Genomic DNA, 12,817 nt, shown 5'->3' with positions numbered 1-12,817 from the left:
GACTCTTCATCTATCACTATTTTGACTCGGTGGCTGGCAACGATTGACTCCATGAGTTCCAGCTTATCCCACACATATGTACCCACATTACATATGTCCCCTGTTTCTATTGTTTCCAACTGAAACTATCAGAACAGAAGCAGGCATAGAATCGGAGAGTTGGAAGGGACCATGAGGCTCATCGTCCAACTCCTTGCAATGCAGAAATATGCAGGTGGCCCATATGGGGATCGAACCCACAACCTTGGCATTATCAGAACCACGCTCTAGCCAATTGAGCTAGCAGGTGCCCCCTGACCCTTGGAAAAGGGGGGTTTACATATGGGGTAGCAGTGACCCATGTTAGGGAAGTCAAGACCTTGGGTCAATATTTTAGTTTTTTCAGCATAAGGAGACAGTTTTGATTTTTATGTATTAATTTTTTATAGATGGAGACCACCGCAGAGAAATTCAGACAGACCCTTAACTCACCACAGGAGGAACTCTGGTGAATAATCAAACCGGAACATGTTGTCGTCATCTTCCACGTAGTTCTCATTCAGGAGAGTGTACAGCTCTTTGAGCTGAAGAAACCAAGAGAGAAAAGCATAATCTGCTTAAGGAAGCAAAGCTGCCTCTTAAGAGAACAGAGTTATCTGAAAGGACACTTGTGGCGAGAATTATTAGAGAGCCACTGCAGGGGAAACTACAAGCACACTAAAATAGCTTTAGACATAGACTGGGAAAGACCTGACTTCAACTTCAACTTGTAGTCCATATCTTCTCATTCGCCTACCAGCAGAAGAATCTTAAGGACCTCCCTAACAACTACCCTGCGAAGTACTGACACAACTGACACAACAAAAATTGCTACACAATGACAAAGTAGTTTAAGGGGACAGGTGTGTCTTGGCTGCAATGTACCAAACATTTTTTTAAAAAATGAGACTGGGACAAAAAGGTTGCGTCCACACACAATGCTCAACTGTGATTTAGCAGCTAGGGGGTGATTTTGTTTTAAGCTACGATTCTTGGTCTGTGTGACACAACAAGCTGTAACTTGTTGACAGCGAAACCAAACCCCTGCAAAGTTTCACAACAATCCAACTTCAAGACAAGGGTTATGTAATCGGCTTGTTTAACTAGCCAGTTTGTTTCCAGCCAGGATTCCCGACTCGTATGACAGGAAGTTGCTAACCTTCTTGGAAAGCAAAACCCATCTCTGGGTATAAGTCCTTTCCCTGGCTGCATAGTGGCAGGAGAAGGGAGAATGCAAAGCCCAATGCTTTGCTCAGGCTTGCTACAACTCATCCAAGTAACATCAAACCATTGTCGATGTACGAGTGTAGTCTTGAGTCTCAAACCAATAACAGAGGACCAGTTTTTAAGAGATAAAAAGATCAGGTCAATGTTACAAAAAAACAAAGTGTTACGAAATTGTGCGCATGTTTTAAATGATATCTGTAAATGTTTATATCAATAATAACATTTTTAAAAGGTAAAGGAGTCAATAAAAATTGACCCTTAAAGTGCTGGTAGGCTCTACATGATCAGCAGGAAAGGTTTTGGGCCACGCGGAAAAACTATGGCACAAACAAGAGAAGTGGACAAGGCAGAACAATGCAGAGATGCAGGAAGAGGTCCAGCTGACTCAAGCTTAAAGCTATGAGATTAATCCTATGACAAACTTTACCCGCACAAAAACTTAGCTGGTTTTCAGGAGGAATCTCTGGGCGAATGGAGAGAAAGAAAGAGGAACAGCGGCATGCTCAAAATTAAGACACCAGAAATAAAGACAAACACGGAATGGACAGGGAAAAGAGAAATATGGATCATCTAGCGAAGCTGTGGAAAGCCTTAAAATGCAAGTGGTCAGAATCCTGAGATGGAACAACTGGATGCTATGGTAGCAATGGGGTAGGTTGGTGGAGATGGTTTAGAGGAGAACCTTCTAGGATGGTTAGTTCTGCTGCATCCCTACTCACCACACCTCGATCCCCCAAGTCCAGAGCATCCCACATAAAACCCTGAGGCAAAGTGTAGGGCTCCTGGCGGATGTTGTCCTTGTCTGGTTCAACGGGTCCGTGAGTGTTCACTACTTCTCCTGAGAATGGGTGGAGAAAGAGAGAGGATTGCTGCCATGCATGACAAATAATTACCGAAGGGACCTTCCTAGCTCTCCACATGTGTTAGCACAGTTTCCTGGGCAACTCCAGCCTCCAGACCCCCAATTCTTCCAGGTCCCATATGCTTCTGTCCAAGAGAACTAGTAAGATCCCGTCTGCAGCATTGCTCCAAGGGCCCACATTCCCCGATTCCCCAACCTACCTGCAATCCCATTTCTGGGACTGAAACATCACACAGCTTGACCACTCACACAATCTGCACAGTTTCTTGAGGTTGGGGAATGCACAAGATGTAGGGGACTGCTGAACCATTGCCCTAATTGGCATAGTAACAGGCTGGAAAGATCTCTCCAATGTTTTGAGACTATTTAAAGCCAGCAAGATAAAAGAAAAAGAGGAAAGGAGAAGATTATGTACCTAATTTGGGGACTGGCTGTGTGTCCCAGAACTGATAGCTGCGTTTGGTGGCTTCTTCCATTGTCTTGGCAGGTCCTTGTCCTACGGAGAACAGCTCAATGGCCTTTTGAATCTCCTGCATTCTTTCTGCTGGCAAGGTCACCTGCAAAGACACCAAAGGCACAATGAGTCAACTGACCACCACGTCCTACTTTCCCCCCTCCCTGAAAGTTTAAAATTTTGGAGAGGACATTCTCCTGCTACCCCTTAAAACCACTGAACATTCAAAGCCTACACCACCCTCCACCCCCACCATGCCACATCTACCCACACTGAAAACAGAACAAATGTAAATGCAACAATATAGGTCAACCAGTCCCCACAGAACTTCCCCTGCATAGATCCCCAGCCTTTCCCAATTTAACTTTATGGGTACCCAAAAAAGAACACAGTATAGGGAACGGGAGGCTCAGGGAGTGGAAGAGAACGTGAGGATGGTTCAACATGACCAACCTGTTGCAAAATATTTTTACTTTTTACCTTTACTGTCTGATCTTGGGCTGAATCAACTTGATCCGACTTTTCCTTCTTCCGCTTCTGTTTCTTTTTCTTCTTTTTCCCCCCACTGTCATCAGCTGGGCTTAAGCCACTGAGGAAGAAATGAAACACGACTGATGGGACTTTACAGATCAACTGCTAAGAGCAGGGCTTGAAGGGAGCTGGGGCCGGGTGCCAAGGTCACAGTTTGCTTCTGCGTGGTCTCTTTTGACCAATACACCTTGGGGAAACTCACTCTTTCAAGCTAGCTCCTTAGTGGATGTACAAGAAGAAAGAAACCACTGCTCCGACTCCTTCTGCAAGGCTGGAACCCCAAATTATACATGCTAATTTGCATGGAATAAATGTGTGCGCTTCACACAATCTGTAGCTTCTTGTGGTGTGGGGGAAGGAGGGTATCTCTGTGTTCCAGTTTTGCAAGGAATTGGGAAAGAAGGGTTGGCTGCAGTATGTGACGTGACTCATTTGCTCAAGTTATCTGAGGCGACCAGGTCTTCTGCAACTTTGCCTCGGCACAATTTTTCCACCTTAACAAGACTTTATTGAACCGCTTGTGTGAGAAGCCCTGACAATATTGCACCAGCGCTGACTAGTTATAACACAGTTATGGACTATCCACATAGCACAATGTGCACAATCTTAGCTTGTAGCTTCTGCCTAATTTAGCACAATGGTGGCTGCTGCAAAGACAAAAGACAATATACCTTGAGCATTCTTTGCAATCCCCTTTTTTTGCCTAAGCTGCAAAGTAATCCTCTAGCACGCGATCTGTCGCTCTTCTTAATCATTGTTTTGTTATTGTGGATTAAAATAATATATTGGCCTTGTTTTCAGGGAAAAGGAAGGTATCAAAATTTAAATAAGTTCCCTGTAGCCACAATGCACCCACTCTCCCACACCACAAATATCTTTCCATGGAGGAACATATGATGTGCCGCCATGGAACACTGGTTCGAATTGTCCCCCTACATGAATCTGCATGCCTGCCATGGAAATTCTGTGTGTTGCATATGATTCTGGGGTATCTTCCAAGGGAGTTCTCTCTGTCAGCACAGGGGGTCAGCAAAATCGACTGAGCCTCACTGCAGCCCTGCACAAGCCAAGTGCACAAACCAGACAGCATTCTCTATTAGTAGTGTGCAAGCTGTTTGTTAATGGCTGGCAAACCCAAACAAGTAGCAAAAGCTCGCTTTAGGTCCAAGCTAAGAGCTTCTCTCACAACTTTAAATCCTAATGGAAGCCACCAAGGAGCTGCTGCAGAACCCGCCTGTTGGAAAAAGATTCTGGGAATGGAGGAATATTTTATGTGGAGCCATGACTCTTGGGCTTTGCTACTGCTCAGTATGAAATTTTACCCCCTCCCCATTCATCTTTGTGGTAGTACATTGCACAACACACTGACAGACAACCTGTTTTTTTAGGGAAGTTTATTTTGTTTTGTTCATTGAGTATATTTATATCCCGCCTTTCTTTCATCGTGGAACCTAAGGCAGCATAAATTTCCTTTTATTAATCATGCATAAGTTGCTAAGGAATTCCAGGATTCTATAGAACAAAGGCTGAAAGTCATTCTTTGAATCTAACTTCCTCTAAAACAGGAAAACAGTCGATGACATGATTGAAGCACCCCAGACAGATACGTGCATGGCTTCAGCTATAAAATCATTATGCTACAACTTCTCTGGGTTGCTTGTTGCCTGATGACTGGCTCTCCAGATTATGAAGTTCTAATGTTAAGCTAAAATCTACATCCTTGCAATGTAACACTCATTGCTTCACATCCGAGACTTCTGTGCTCCAGTGTTTCACACTGACTGCTGAGCCATGCTACGTCAAATGTAGGTGCTTCTAAGTCCTACTTGGCAAATCTACAGCTAATACTTACAACAAGTAATCTTTTCAGAAACCAGAGGGATAAGTCTGGACTAGATATTAAGGAATCTCGGCATAGTGTGGTCATGCATTGCAGTGGAACCAAACAGAGAATCAGACTGCAGCATAAAGCTATTTTAGCACAGACTAATCACATTCTGTACAGTTTTGCACACAATAAGTTTTAAACACAATTGCCATTCATGTCACCGTTGCCAGAGAATCTCACAAATCTCCTGCACTGCAAATGCTCACACACCCAAAAATGTGATGCTCACTGGTTATTAGTACAGGAGCAATGATCCTACTGAGACAAGAGTGAAAATACTATGTTTCTCAGTGGCAAAAGAAAGTACTCCATGACAAAGTACTGTAAGTGTTCATCTGAACAGGAAAATACATGCTCAGCAGATTAATCTAATTTAATAGATATATTTCCACCACCTGAATTTTAAGTGGCTCTCATCTTTCATACATACAGGGTTAATTCAGTCTTCAAAATAAACCATGGTTAAGAATTATGAGGCTCACCCACAATGAGCACATGCAGGCTCCTTAGATGGTGTCTGGCAAACTCTGATAGGCAGCGTGAAGCCTCCCTTCACAGCTCAGTTGCTGGGGTCAGGGAAGTGGAATTCCCTGCCCGGAGTGGAATTAAGAGAAAAGAGAGAAAAAAAGAGACTCTTCAGCTGCAGTGCTGTATCTTGTGCCCCAGATCTGGCAAGACAAAGACAACCATAAAGCTAGAAGGCTCTTCTCTAAACCTTTAGTAGGGTCCTTCCCAAGCCAACTCACCTCCACCAGACAGTTAAGCCACAATATCTAGGTGACATTGTGCACCACTAGTTGAGGGCAAAGCAAACCAGGTGCCTCCATCAAGAGTGGATGGTTCCAGTTTACTTGAAAGAAGCAAAACCAAACAAGCAACACACACCCGAAACAGAAGGGCAAAGAAGATCCACACAGCCCCCACGCCAGGGTCACAAGATAGTGGGACCCATGGAAGCAATGCTTTAAGAGCCTCAAGTGCATGTCCATGTTGTGATATCACAATCTACATCAGCAACTGAAGTCCTTGGTTCAAATGTGCCCTTTCTGATGCATTCACAAAGACTTAGGCACGCCCCTCTCTTTCTATTCCCCTCTACAAAATTGGAATAATAAAACCTACCTTACAGGGGCTGCTGTAAGGATTTTAAAAACAAAGTGACTTTAATATCTAAAAAGCACTTTCAAGCCAAAAGTGCTTTTAATACAATTAAAACTAGAAAAAAACTATACACATGCTAAGTATTGTTTTTATCGAAACACTTCCAGAATCTTCCTTAACTTTTACCCTATCATGTAAGGAACAAAAATCGCTTTCTGGGCCCAATTCAAAGTGCTGGTTTTGACCTATAAAGCCTTAAACGGGTCAGGACAGCAATACCTCAAGGACTGCCTCTCCCCATATGAACCTTCCCCGGACCCTGAGATCATCTTCTGAGGCCCTCCTTCGTGTGCCTCCTCCTCGAGAGGTCCAGAGGGTGGCAACACGAGAACGGGGCCTTCTCTGCAGTGGCTCCCCGTCTGTGGAATGCTCTCCCCAGGGAAGTTCTTCTGGCGCCTTCATTATACACCTTTAGCCACCAGGCCAAAACATTCCTTTTTAACTAGGTATTTGGTTGATCTTATTGACATCCAAGTGGGAAGCGGGTGGCGCTGTGGGTAAAACCTCAGCGCCTAGGGCTTGCTGATCGCATGGTCGGCGGTTCGAATCCCCGCAACGGGGTGAGCTCCTGTCGTTCGGTCCCAGCTCCTGCCCACCTAGCAGTTCAAAAGCACTCTTAAGTGCAAGTACATAAATAGGTACCGTTTTCTAGCGGGAAGGTAAACGGCGTTTCCGTGTGCTGCGCTGGTGCCGGCTCGCCAGAGCAGCTTCGTCACGCTGGCCACGTGACCCGGAAGTGTCTCCGGACAGCGCTGGCCCCCGGCCTCTTAAGTGAGATGGGCACACAACCCTAGAGTCGGACACGACTGGCCCGTACGGGCAGGGGTACCTTTACCTATTGACATCCAATACCCTTTTAGAATGTGGCTCTTTTGGGTGGGTTTTACTGGGCTATCGTTTTTAATTTGATTTTATATATTATGATTTTGTTTGTGAACCGCCCTGAGATCTCCGGGTATAGGGTGTTGTATAATTCCAATAAATAATAACTCTCTCAAAACCCACAGTTCAGCAGCTTCCACAGATTCCAACAGTACGCTGAAGGAAGCCATTACTTTGTAGATCTGGATTATGGGTGCTACACCACATCAAAGCAGAACATGGAATATGAACCAAGCAGCAAGCCAAACCAGACTGATTAAGCCAGGACAGCCTCTGTGGCAGCAGCTAAACCAGAAAATCAGTTTGGTATCAGAGCGGAGGGTTGAGTTATAATAAGATTTGTAGGATTTCTCCAACCATGTCTTGTAACATTTGGAAGCAAATGTTACAAGACTGGAGCTATAAAGCTATACAGTGGTACCTCCGGTTGCGAACGGGATCCATTCTGGAGGTCAGGCGCATCCCGAGGAATTTGCAACTGGAGGAGCCGCTTCTGCGCATGGTTTAGCATTTCTGCGCATGCACTCAGCATGTAAAGTGTTTCTGCGCATGTGGTGAAACCCGGAAAAATACTTCCAGGTTTGCTGCGTACGTATCCCGAAGGATAAGTAACTGGAGGTGAACGCAACTAGAGGTACCACTGTATGTGATTGATAATAGTGACAATGAGGAAACAGTTTTGGCTGGGTCATCTAAAAACAGACACACTTTAAATGACTGAAGGTCTGTCCACAAACCAGTGACACCTATTGCAGAGATGAAAGAACCCAAAAAAACTCAACTTTTCAGGCATGAAGCCTCTAGAAAGATGAGCCAAGTGCTGCAGCTATTGCTTCAAAGGTATTTATTCCTCCCTCTGTCAACCACCTACTTGTGTAACAGAGATGTTGTATCGCCCCCCTAAGTTCTAAGCAAACTTTGCAACAAAGGAGTGGAAAATATGCACAAGCTGCTTTGTTACCAGTCCAAGCAGGGGAGAAAGAACAAATCATTTAATTAGATATAAAAGAGTACTGTAAGTGTTCATCTGAACAGGAAAATACATGCTCAACAGATTAATCTAATTCAATAGCTACACTTCCACCACCTGAATTTTAAGTGGCTCTCATCTTTCATACATACAGGGTCAATTCAGTCTTCAAAACAAACCGTGGTTAAGAGGCTCATTCACAATGAGCACATGCAAGCTCCTTAGATTATATTTAGGGGTTACTTAGATACAGAAGAGCTGTTTCAAGTCATAGTGTGCAAAAACAGCTTTTCCCTATACATAACAAACCTTTTTCCTCAAGTGTATCAAAGAAAACTGGAAGTACACAGCAAGACACAGGCTGGTTTGACCGTATGTACAGTGGTACCTCAGGTTAAATACTTATTTCGTTCTGGAGGTCTGTTCTTAACCTGAAACTGTTCTTAACCTGAAGCACCACTTTAGCAGCCCTGTTCAGGGAAGTTTTTAACGTGTGATATTTTACTGTATTTTTGGTTTTTATGTAAGCCGCCCAGAGTGGCTGGGGAGGCCCAGCCAGATGGGCGGGGTATAAATAATAAATTATTATTATTATTATAGCTAATGGGGCCTCCTGCTGCTGCTGCGCTGCACAATTCCTGTTCTCATCCTGAAGCAAAGTTCTTAAACTGAGGTAATATTTCTGGGTTAGCGGAGTCTGTAACCTGAAGCATATGTAACCCAAGGTACCACTGTACTCTTATAACACTCTAACTGATTATTTTTCTTGACAATCCGGATCTAACTCAGGCCTATGGTAAATGAAAATAGCCCCTTAGCTCTTTTGCATTTTGTTGCCAGAAATTGTATAAGTGTATGTGGAAGCTACTAACTTTTGAAGACATAATCATCATCAGTCTCCTGAAACAGATAACTGCATTTAAAATGCTTTCCATCCCAGTTTTAGATCAAGCAGTGACCTAGGAAATTTTCTGCCTTTCCCAAAAGCCAACAAGTCAAGTTTGTACTTCGGAGTCTACTCTACAGGCACCTCACAGCAGAATCCTATCCACGTCTATTCAGAAGAAAGCCCCACTGAGTCCAATGGGGCTTACTTAATGGCAAGAGCATTACTACTCATGCTAGTAATTCTCAAACCATGTACTGTGGCACAATAATTTACTGGGAGAGAAGTGTTAGTGGGTCATCAAAAAAAGCAGATGTTCCTGTGAACCCATAGCACCTGTACACAGGGGAGGCTGCTCAGTGCCGCCTGCCTTTCCTTTTTTCACCAGGAGTTACACTCAGAACAGTTCTTCCTGCAAGAACACAGGGGATGGGCTTCCTTGATGCAGGCCATCCTTATTCTTTCTTACACCACCAAAACAAACATTTATTGTCACAAGTATGAAAGTGTGCATCTTATATGAATTCAGAAATGGGTGTGTGTACATTTCCCAAATACTATTTGTAGCAGGAAACCCCCCCCCCCAATCATTCAGTTTGTACAAACTTCACACACACTATTTTTTAAATCTACTCCTTACCCTTCATTTCCTTTATTCAAATGGTAATTTAGCCAAAAGATGCAACATTTTCAATAGTATAAAAGGTTTGCTGAGACATGAACTCTGCACATGCACAGAGGCTAGATCAACTAAAAAAAGAAAAAAGAAAAAAAAGAGAGAGGAAGGAGGGGGAACTGTAAGGGGGAGAGGTTTCGGAAGCATGTGCTGCAGGGAGAAACTTATCCAAATTTCCTTATGTAAACTTGGAACCATTGAGGGAAATCACCCTTAATGTGTCCTTTGCTCCAGGGGCTACGTAAGACAAAAGGGTTAAGTACTAGCCCATCAAAAGTCAAGAGGTTGCCAAGTTTCAAATCTTAACATGCCAAATTCTTTTCACAGGTAAATATCAAAGCGCTCCCACTGTGAGTTCCACTCTTGACTAGTTCTCTCCCCCCCATGGGATTTAACTTTTATAACAGGCTATGTGTGCATTATAGGAACAGCATTCCTGACAGAGATTTTCACAGGAAATAAAAAAATTCCCTTTCAAACACGATACGTGAACTCGGACCCACATAAGCAAAATGTTTAATAACTTGCCAATTGTGTTCAAATTAACAAAGGGTTTGTCCCTTCGTTTCTTCCACAGCCAAACTAAGTGAAGGAAAGCAAACAAACTTGGCAGATAATAACAGTAATTATATGGAAATGTGATAATAATACTGGAATGAATGAAATGCTTAATCCGCTAAGATTTTTATTATTTGCAGCTTCCCACGAAAACTGAAGGACATCCTTTTTGTCTTTTGCCCCTTCCCTTTTCTAACTCTGTCTTTTAAGTCCCCAAAACCCTGCCCCTTACAGGATATCACTTCTACAGATGTGTTACTACAGATCCAATGAAAAGCTTCGCCACCACGAGATTATTACCTGCAGCAACAACAACAGACACCCAAGTTTTCAAAGTGGCCACAGCAATTTCTTTCAAAGGGGAAGCGGGGCCGACAAAGGGGGGGGCTGTTTTTGTGTGTAATTGTTTTTATGTTTAATGTCTTATTCCTTACACCCCAGTGGAGGATTCTCATACATTTTATGCGTTCTAATGGGTCAGGCTATTGTGTAGTCCAATGTTTAGAATTCGATAAATTTATAACCACATTTCGTTGTTTCACCTGCCACTCTGCCAACTTCCCTACCAATTTTTAAATGTGCTAAAACTCGCTTTACCAAAGAGAAGCTGATAAGATACATGAAGGTGCATATGCTTTGGTTTAGCAGGAGTGATCCCTTATAGAGTTAAACTGACTTATTTGGACAAGTGCCCTTTTAAGAATGGTTTTGTTTTAACAGAAAAGTTGAGAACCATGGGGCAAGAAAAATTCAAATTGGACTCAGTTTGAATTGGGCAAGTGTATCCAGGCTGCAATTAGCTTTTTGGTCCTTAAAGTGCAAGTGAGCAACTTCCCATGACTGCAAGACCAGAGGCTATAATAATAAAATCCCATAGAATGGCCAAGGCAAAGACATTTCTCTCATGACGTGTCCAAACCTGTGCCAGCTGTGGTGAGTGCCAGGCAACATGGTTAATATGAAAGCCCTAAGTGGATTCACCAGGGATTGCCACTACTGTGACATCAAGCCGGTGTGAGACCACAGAAGAGCTACCTTGACACCTGAGAACACAAAAATGGTGGGGGACAAAGCAAACTGCATTTTTCAGTCATCAGTGGACCTTCCTGCTAAATGTAAAGCATAGACCACTATTGAGAAAATATTTCTTCCAAGGTGCTAGAATACCACAAGTAACTGAGCAACAAAATATTAATTTTATGTCTAACTATGTGCATTGTTACACTGTTATATTTCTATGCAAATATGCTAAGGTCTGGCAAGCCTCTTGTGTGCAGATGTTCTAGTTCTGAGACTGCTAGTGCAGCTAATGACTACTTGGCCTCTTTGAGCCCAAGTTTTATAGTTCTCTATGTAAGTACAACGATCAAAAATAAGCTTAGCAGCAAGGGTGAAGACTTTGAGGAGAAATGACCATATTCAAAGAAATGCTTGTCCATAACATGTCCCTGTTTTCATTCTTGTTTAACAAAAAAGGCACTGGATTGATATATTCTAGGAGCAAATCCTGTAAGGTTGGCCTGAAAGCAACTGAGAAACCATTTAGTGTATCACCCTGCCATAAAAGCAGCAGGGTGATTTCGAATAAGGGTGATTTATGACAGCAACAAAAAAGATATAAGCAGCTGGTCCTAATTAAGTTTCCCATTGGTACTTCATATATTCCCTAATAATGCTACACGTGAATTGGTTAGATTACACTACTTAAAAAGGCACATTCATAAGCAGAAATGCTTTTTTAAAAAAATAAGAATGCAGCAGAGGCTTCTCGTTTGGGTTGCAGCTGCCATTTTCGCTTTCACTCCCTGACCCACCGCCATCCAGGTCCCTGGTGGTGCCCCCCAGCTTAGCCCGCCAAGACCTGGGGCAAGTGTATCCGGCTGCCCCCAACAAAGGTTCTTTTAACAGCTTTGTGAGAGGCAGAAATTCAGAAGTTGCATCTCCAGCAACTCTTGTATTTCTGCCCCTCGCCCAGCAGTTTAAAGGCACAGGAACTCGTGGTGTGCAATAACAGCTTGGTTTTTTTTTGGGGGGGGGGACCAACCTTATGCTTAGAGCTACAAAATAACATGCATTGCTATACAATAAAAGCATGCAATAAAAACCGTCCCAGTCTCTCCTTCGCCCAGGCTACACTTTCCCTCAAGCTCCTGCTTTTCAGCCCACTTCCTTCACACCCACCCTATAACCCCCAAATATCTAGGTCCCGGACCCCTCCCTATGGCGGGTCTCCTTATCCCTCACACGAAACAGGCCCGGCAAACGCTTCGCCTTCGCGGTCACGCCGTCTGCAACGGGCGAGGAACCAGCGGCTCCCCCTTTCGGACTGGCAGAGCAACCAACCACTCAGGACGCAACCGCCCAGTCGCCTCAGCCAATCAAGCAACGCAAAAAGGGAAAGTAGGCAGGGCCGACTTTATTTCCCGCCTCTTCTCTCCACCTCCCACCGGACCGCCTCTCCCCCCCCCCCTCCGCCGGTTGTGTATCAAGGCGGCTCCCCTCACACCAGAGAGTAGAGGCCCGACCCGGACCGGCTCCGTGCCGCTTACCCTCGGTTGCAGTTGTGCTCGTCCTCATTCTCGCAGTCGCTGCAGTGCTGCTGGTCGTTCTCCTCCTCCCCTGACGGCCGCCTCACTGCTGTATCACTGTCGTCCGCCATCTTGGCGAAGGGCAGCCGCGCCGGCTATCGCGCCTGCGCAAAAGA

At 44.2% G+C, this 12,817-nt stretch overlaps 1 protein-coding gene across 1 annotated transcript in view; it reads right to left on the bottom strand.

Annotated features, from left to right (window-relative positions):
- NMT1 (N-myristoyltransferase 1) overlaps positions 1-12,817 on the bottom strand; it is a 29,353-nt gene extending 16,536 nt beyond the window's left edge. The window contains exons 1-5 of the mRNA XM_079949743.1: positions 12,663-12,817; positions 3,042-3,150; positions 2,523-2,664; positions 1,965-2,083; positions 472-563 (exon numbers count right to left, since the gene is read on the bottom strand). Coding sequence (XP_079805869.1) covers positions 472-563; positions 1,965-2,083; positions 2,523-2,664; positions 3,042-3,150; positions 12,663-12,772 — 572 coding nt within the window. The 5' untranslated portion in view covers positions 12,773-12,817. The remainder of the gene's footprint in view (positions 1-471; positions 564-1,964; positions 2,084-2,522; positions 2,665-3,041; positions 3,151-12,662) is intronic.

This window comes from Podarcis cretensis (genome assembly GCF_951804945.1).
Source record: "Podarcis cretensis genome assembly, chromosome: 13".
In the NCBI taxonomy this organism is placed as follows: Eukaryota; Metazoa; Chordata; class Lepidosauria; order Squamata; family Lacertidae; genus Podarcis; species Podarcis cretensis.
Note: the sequence above shows the minus strand (reverse complement) of the source record. Positions and strands in the feature narration are given on the sequence as shown.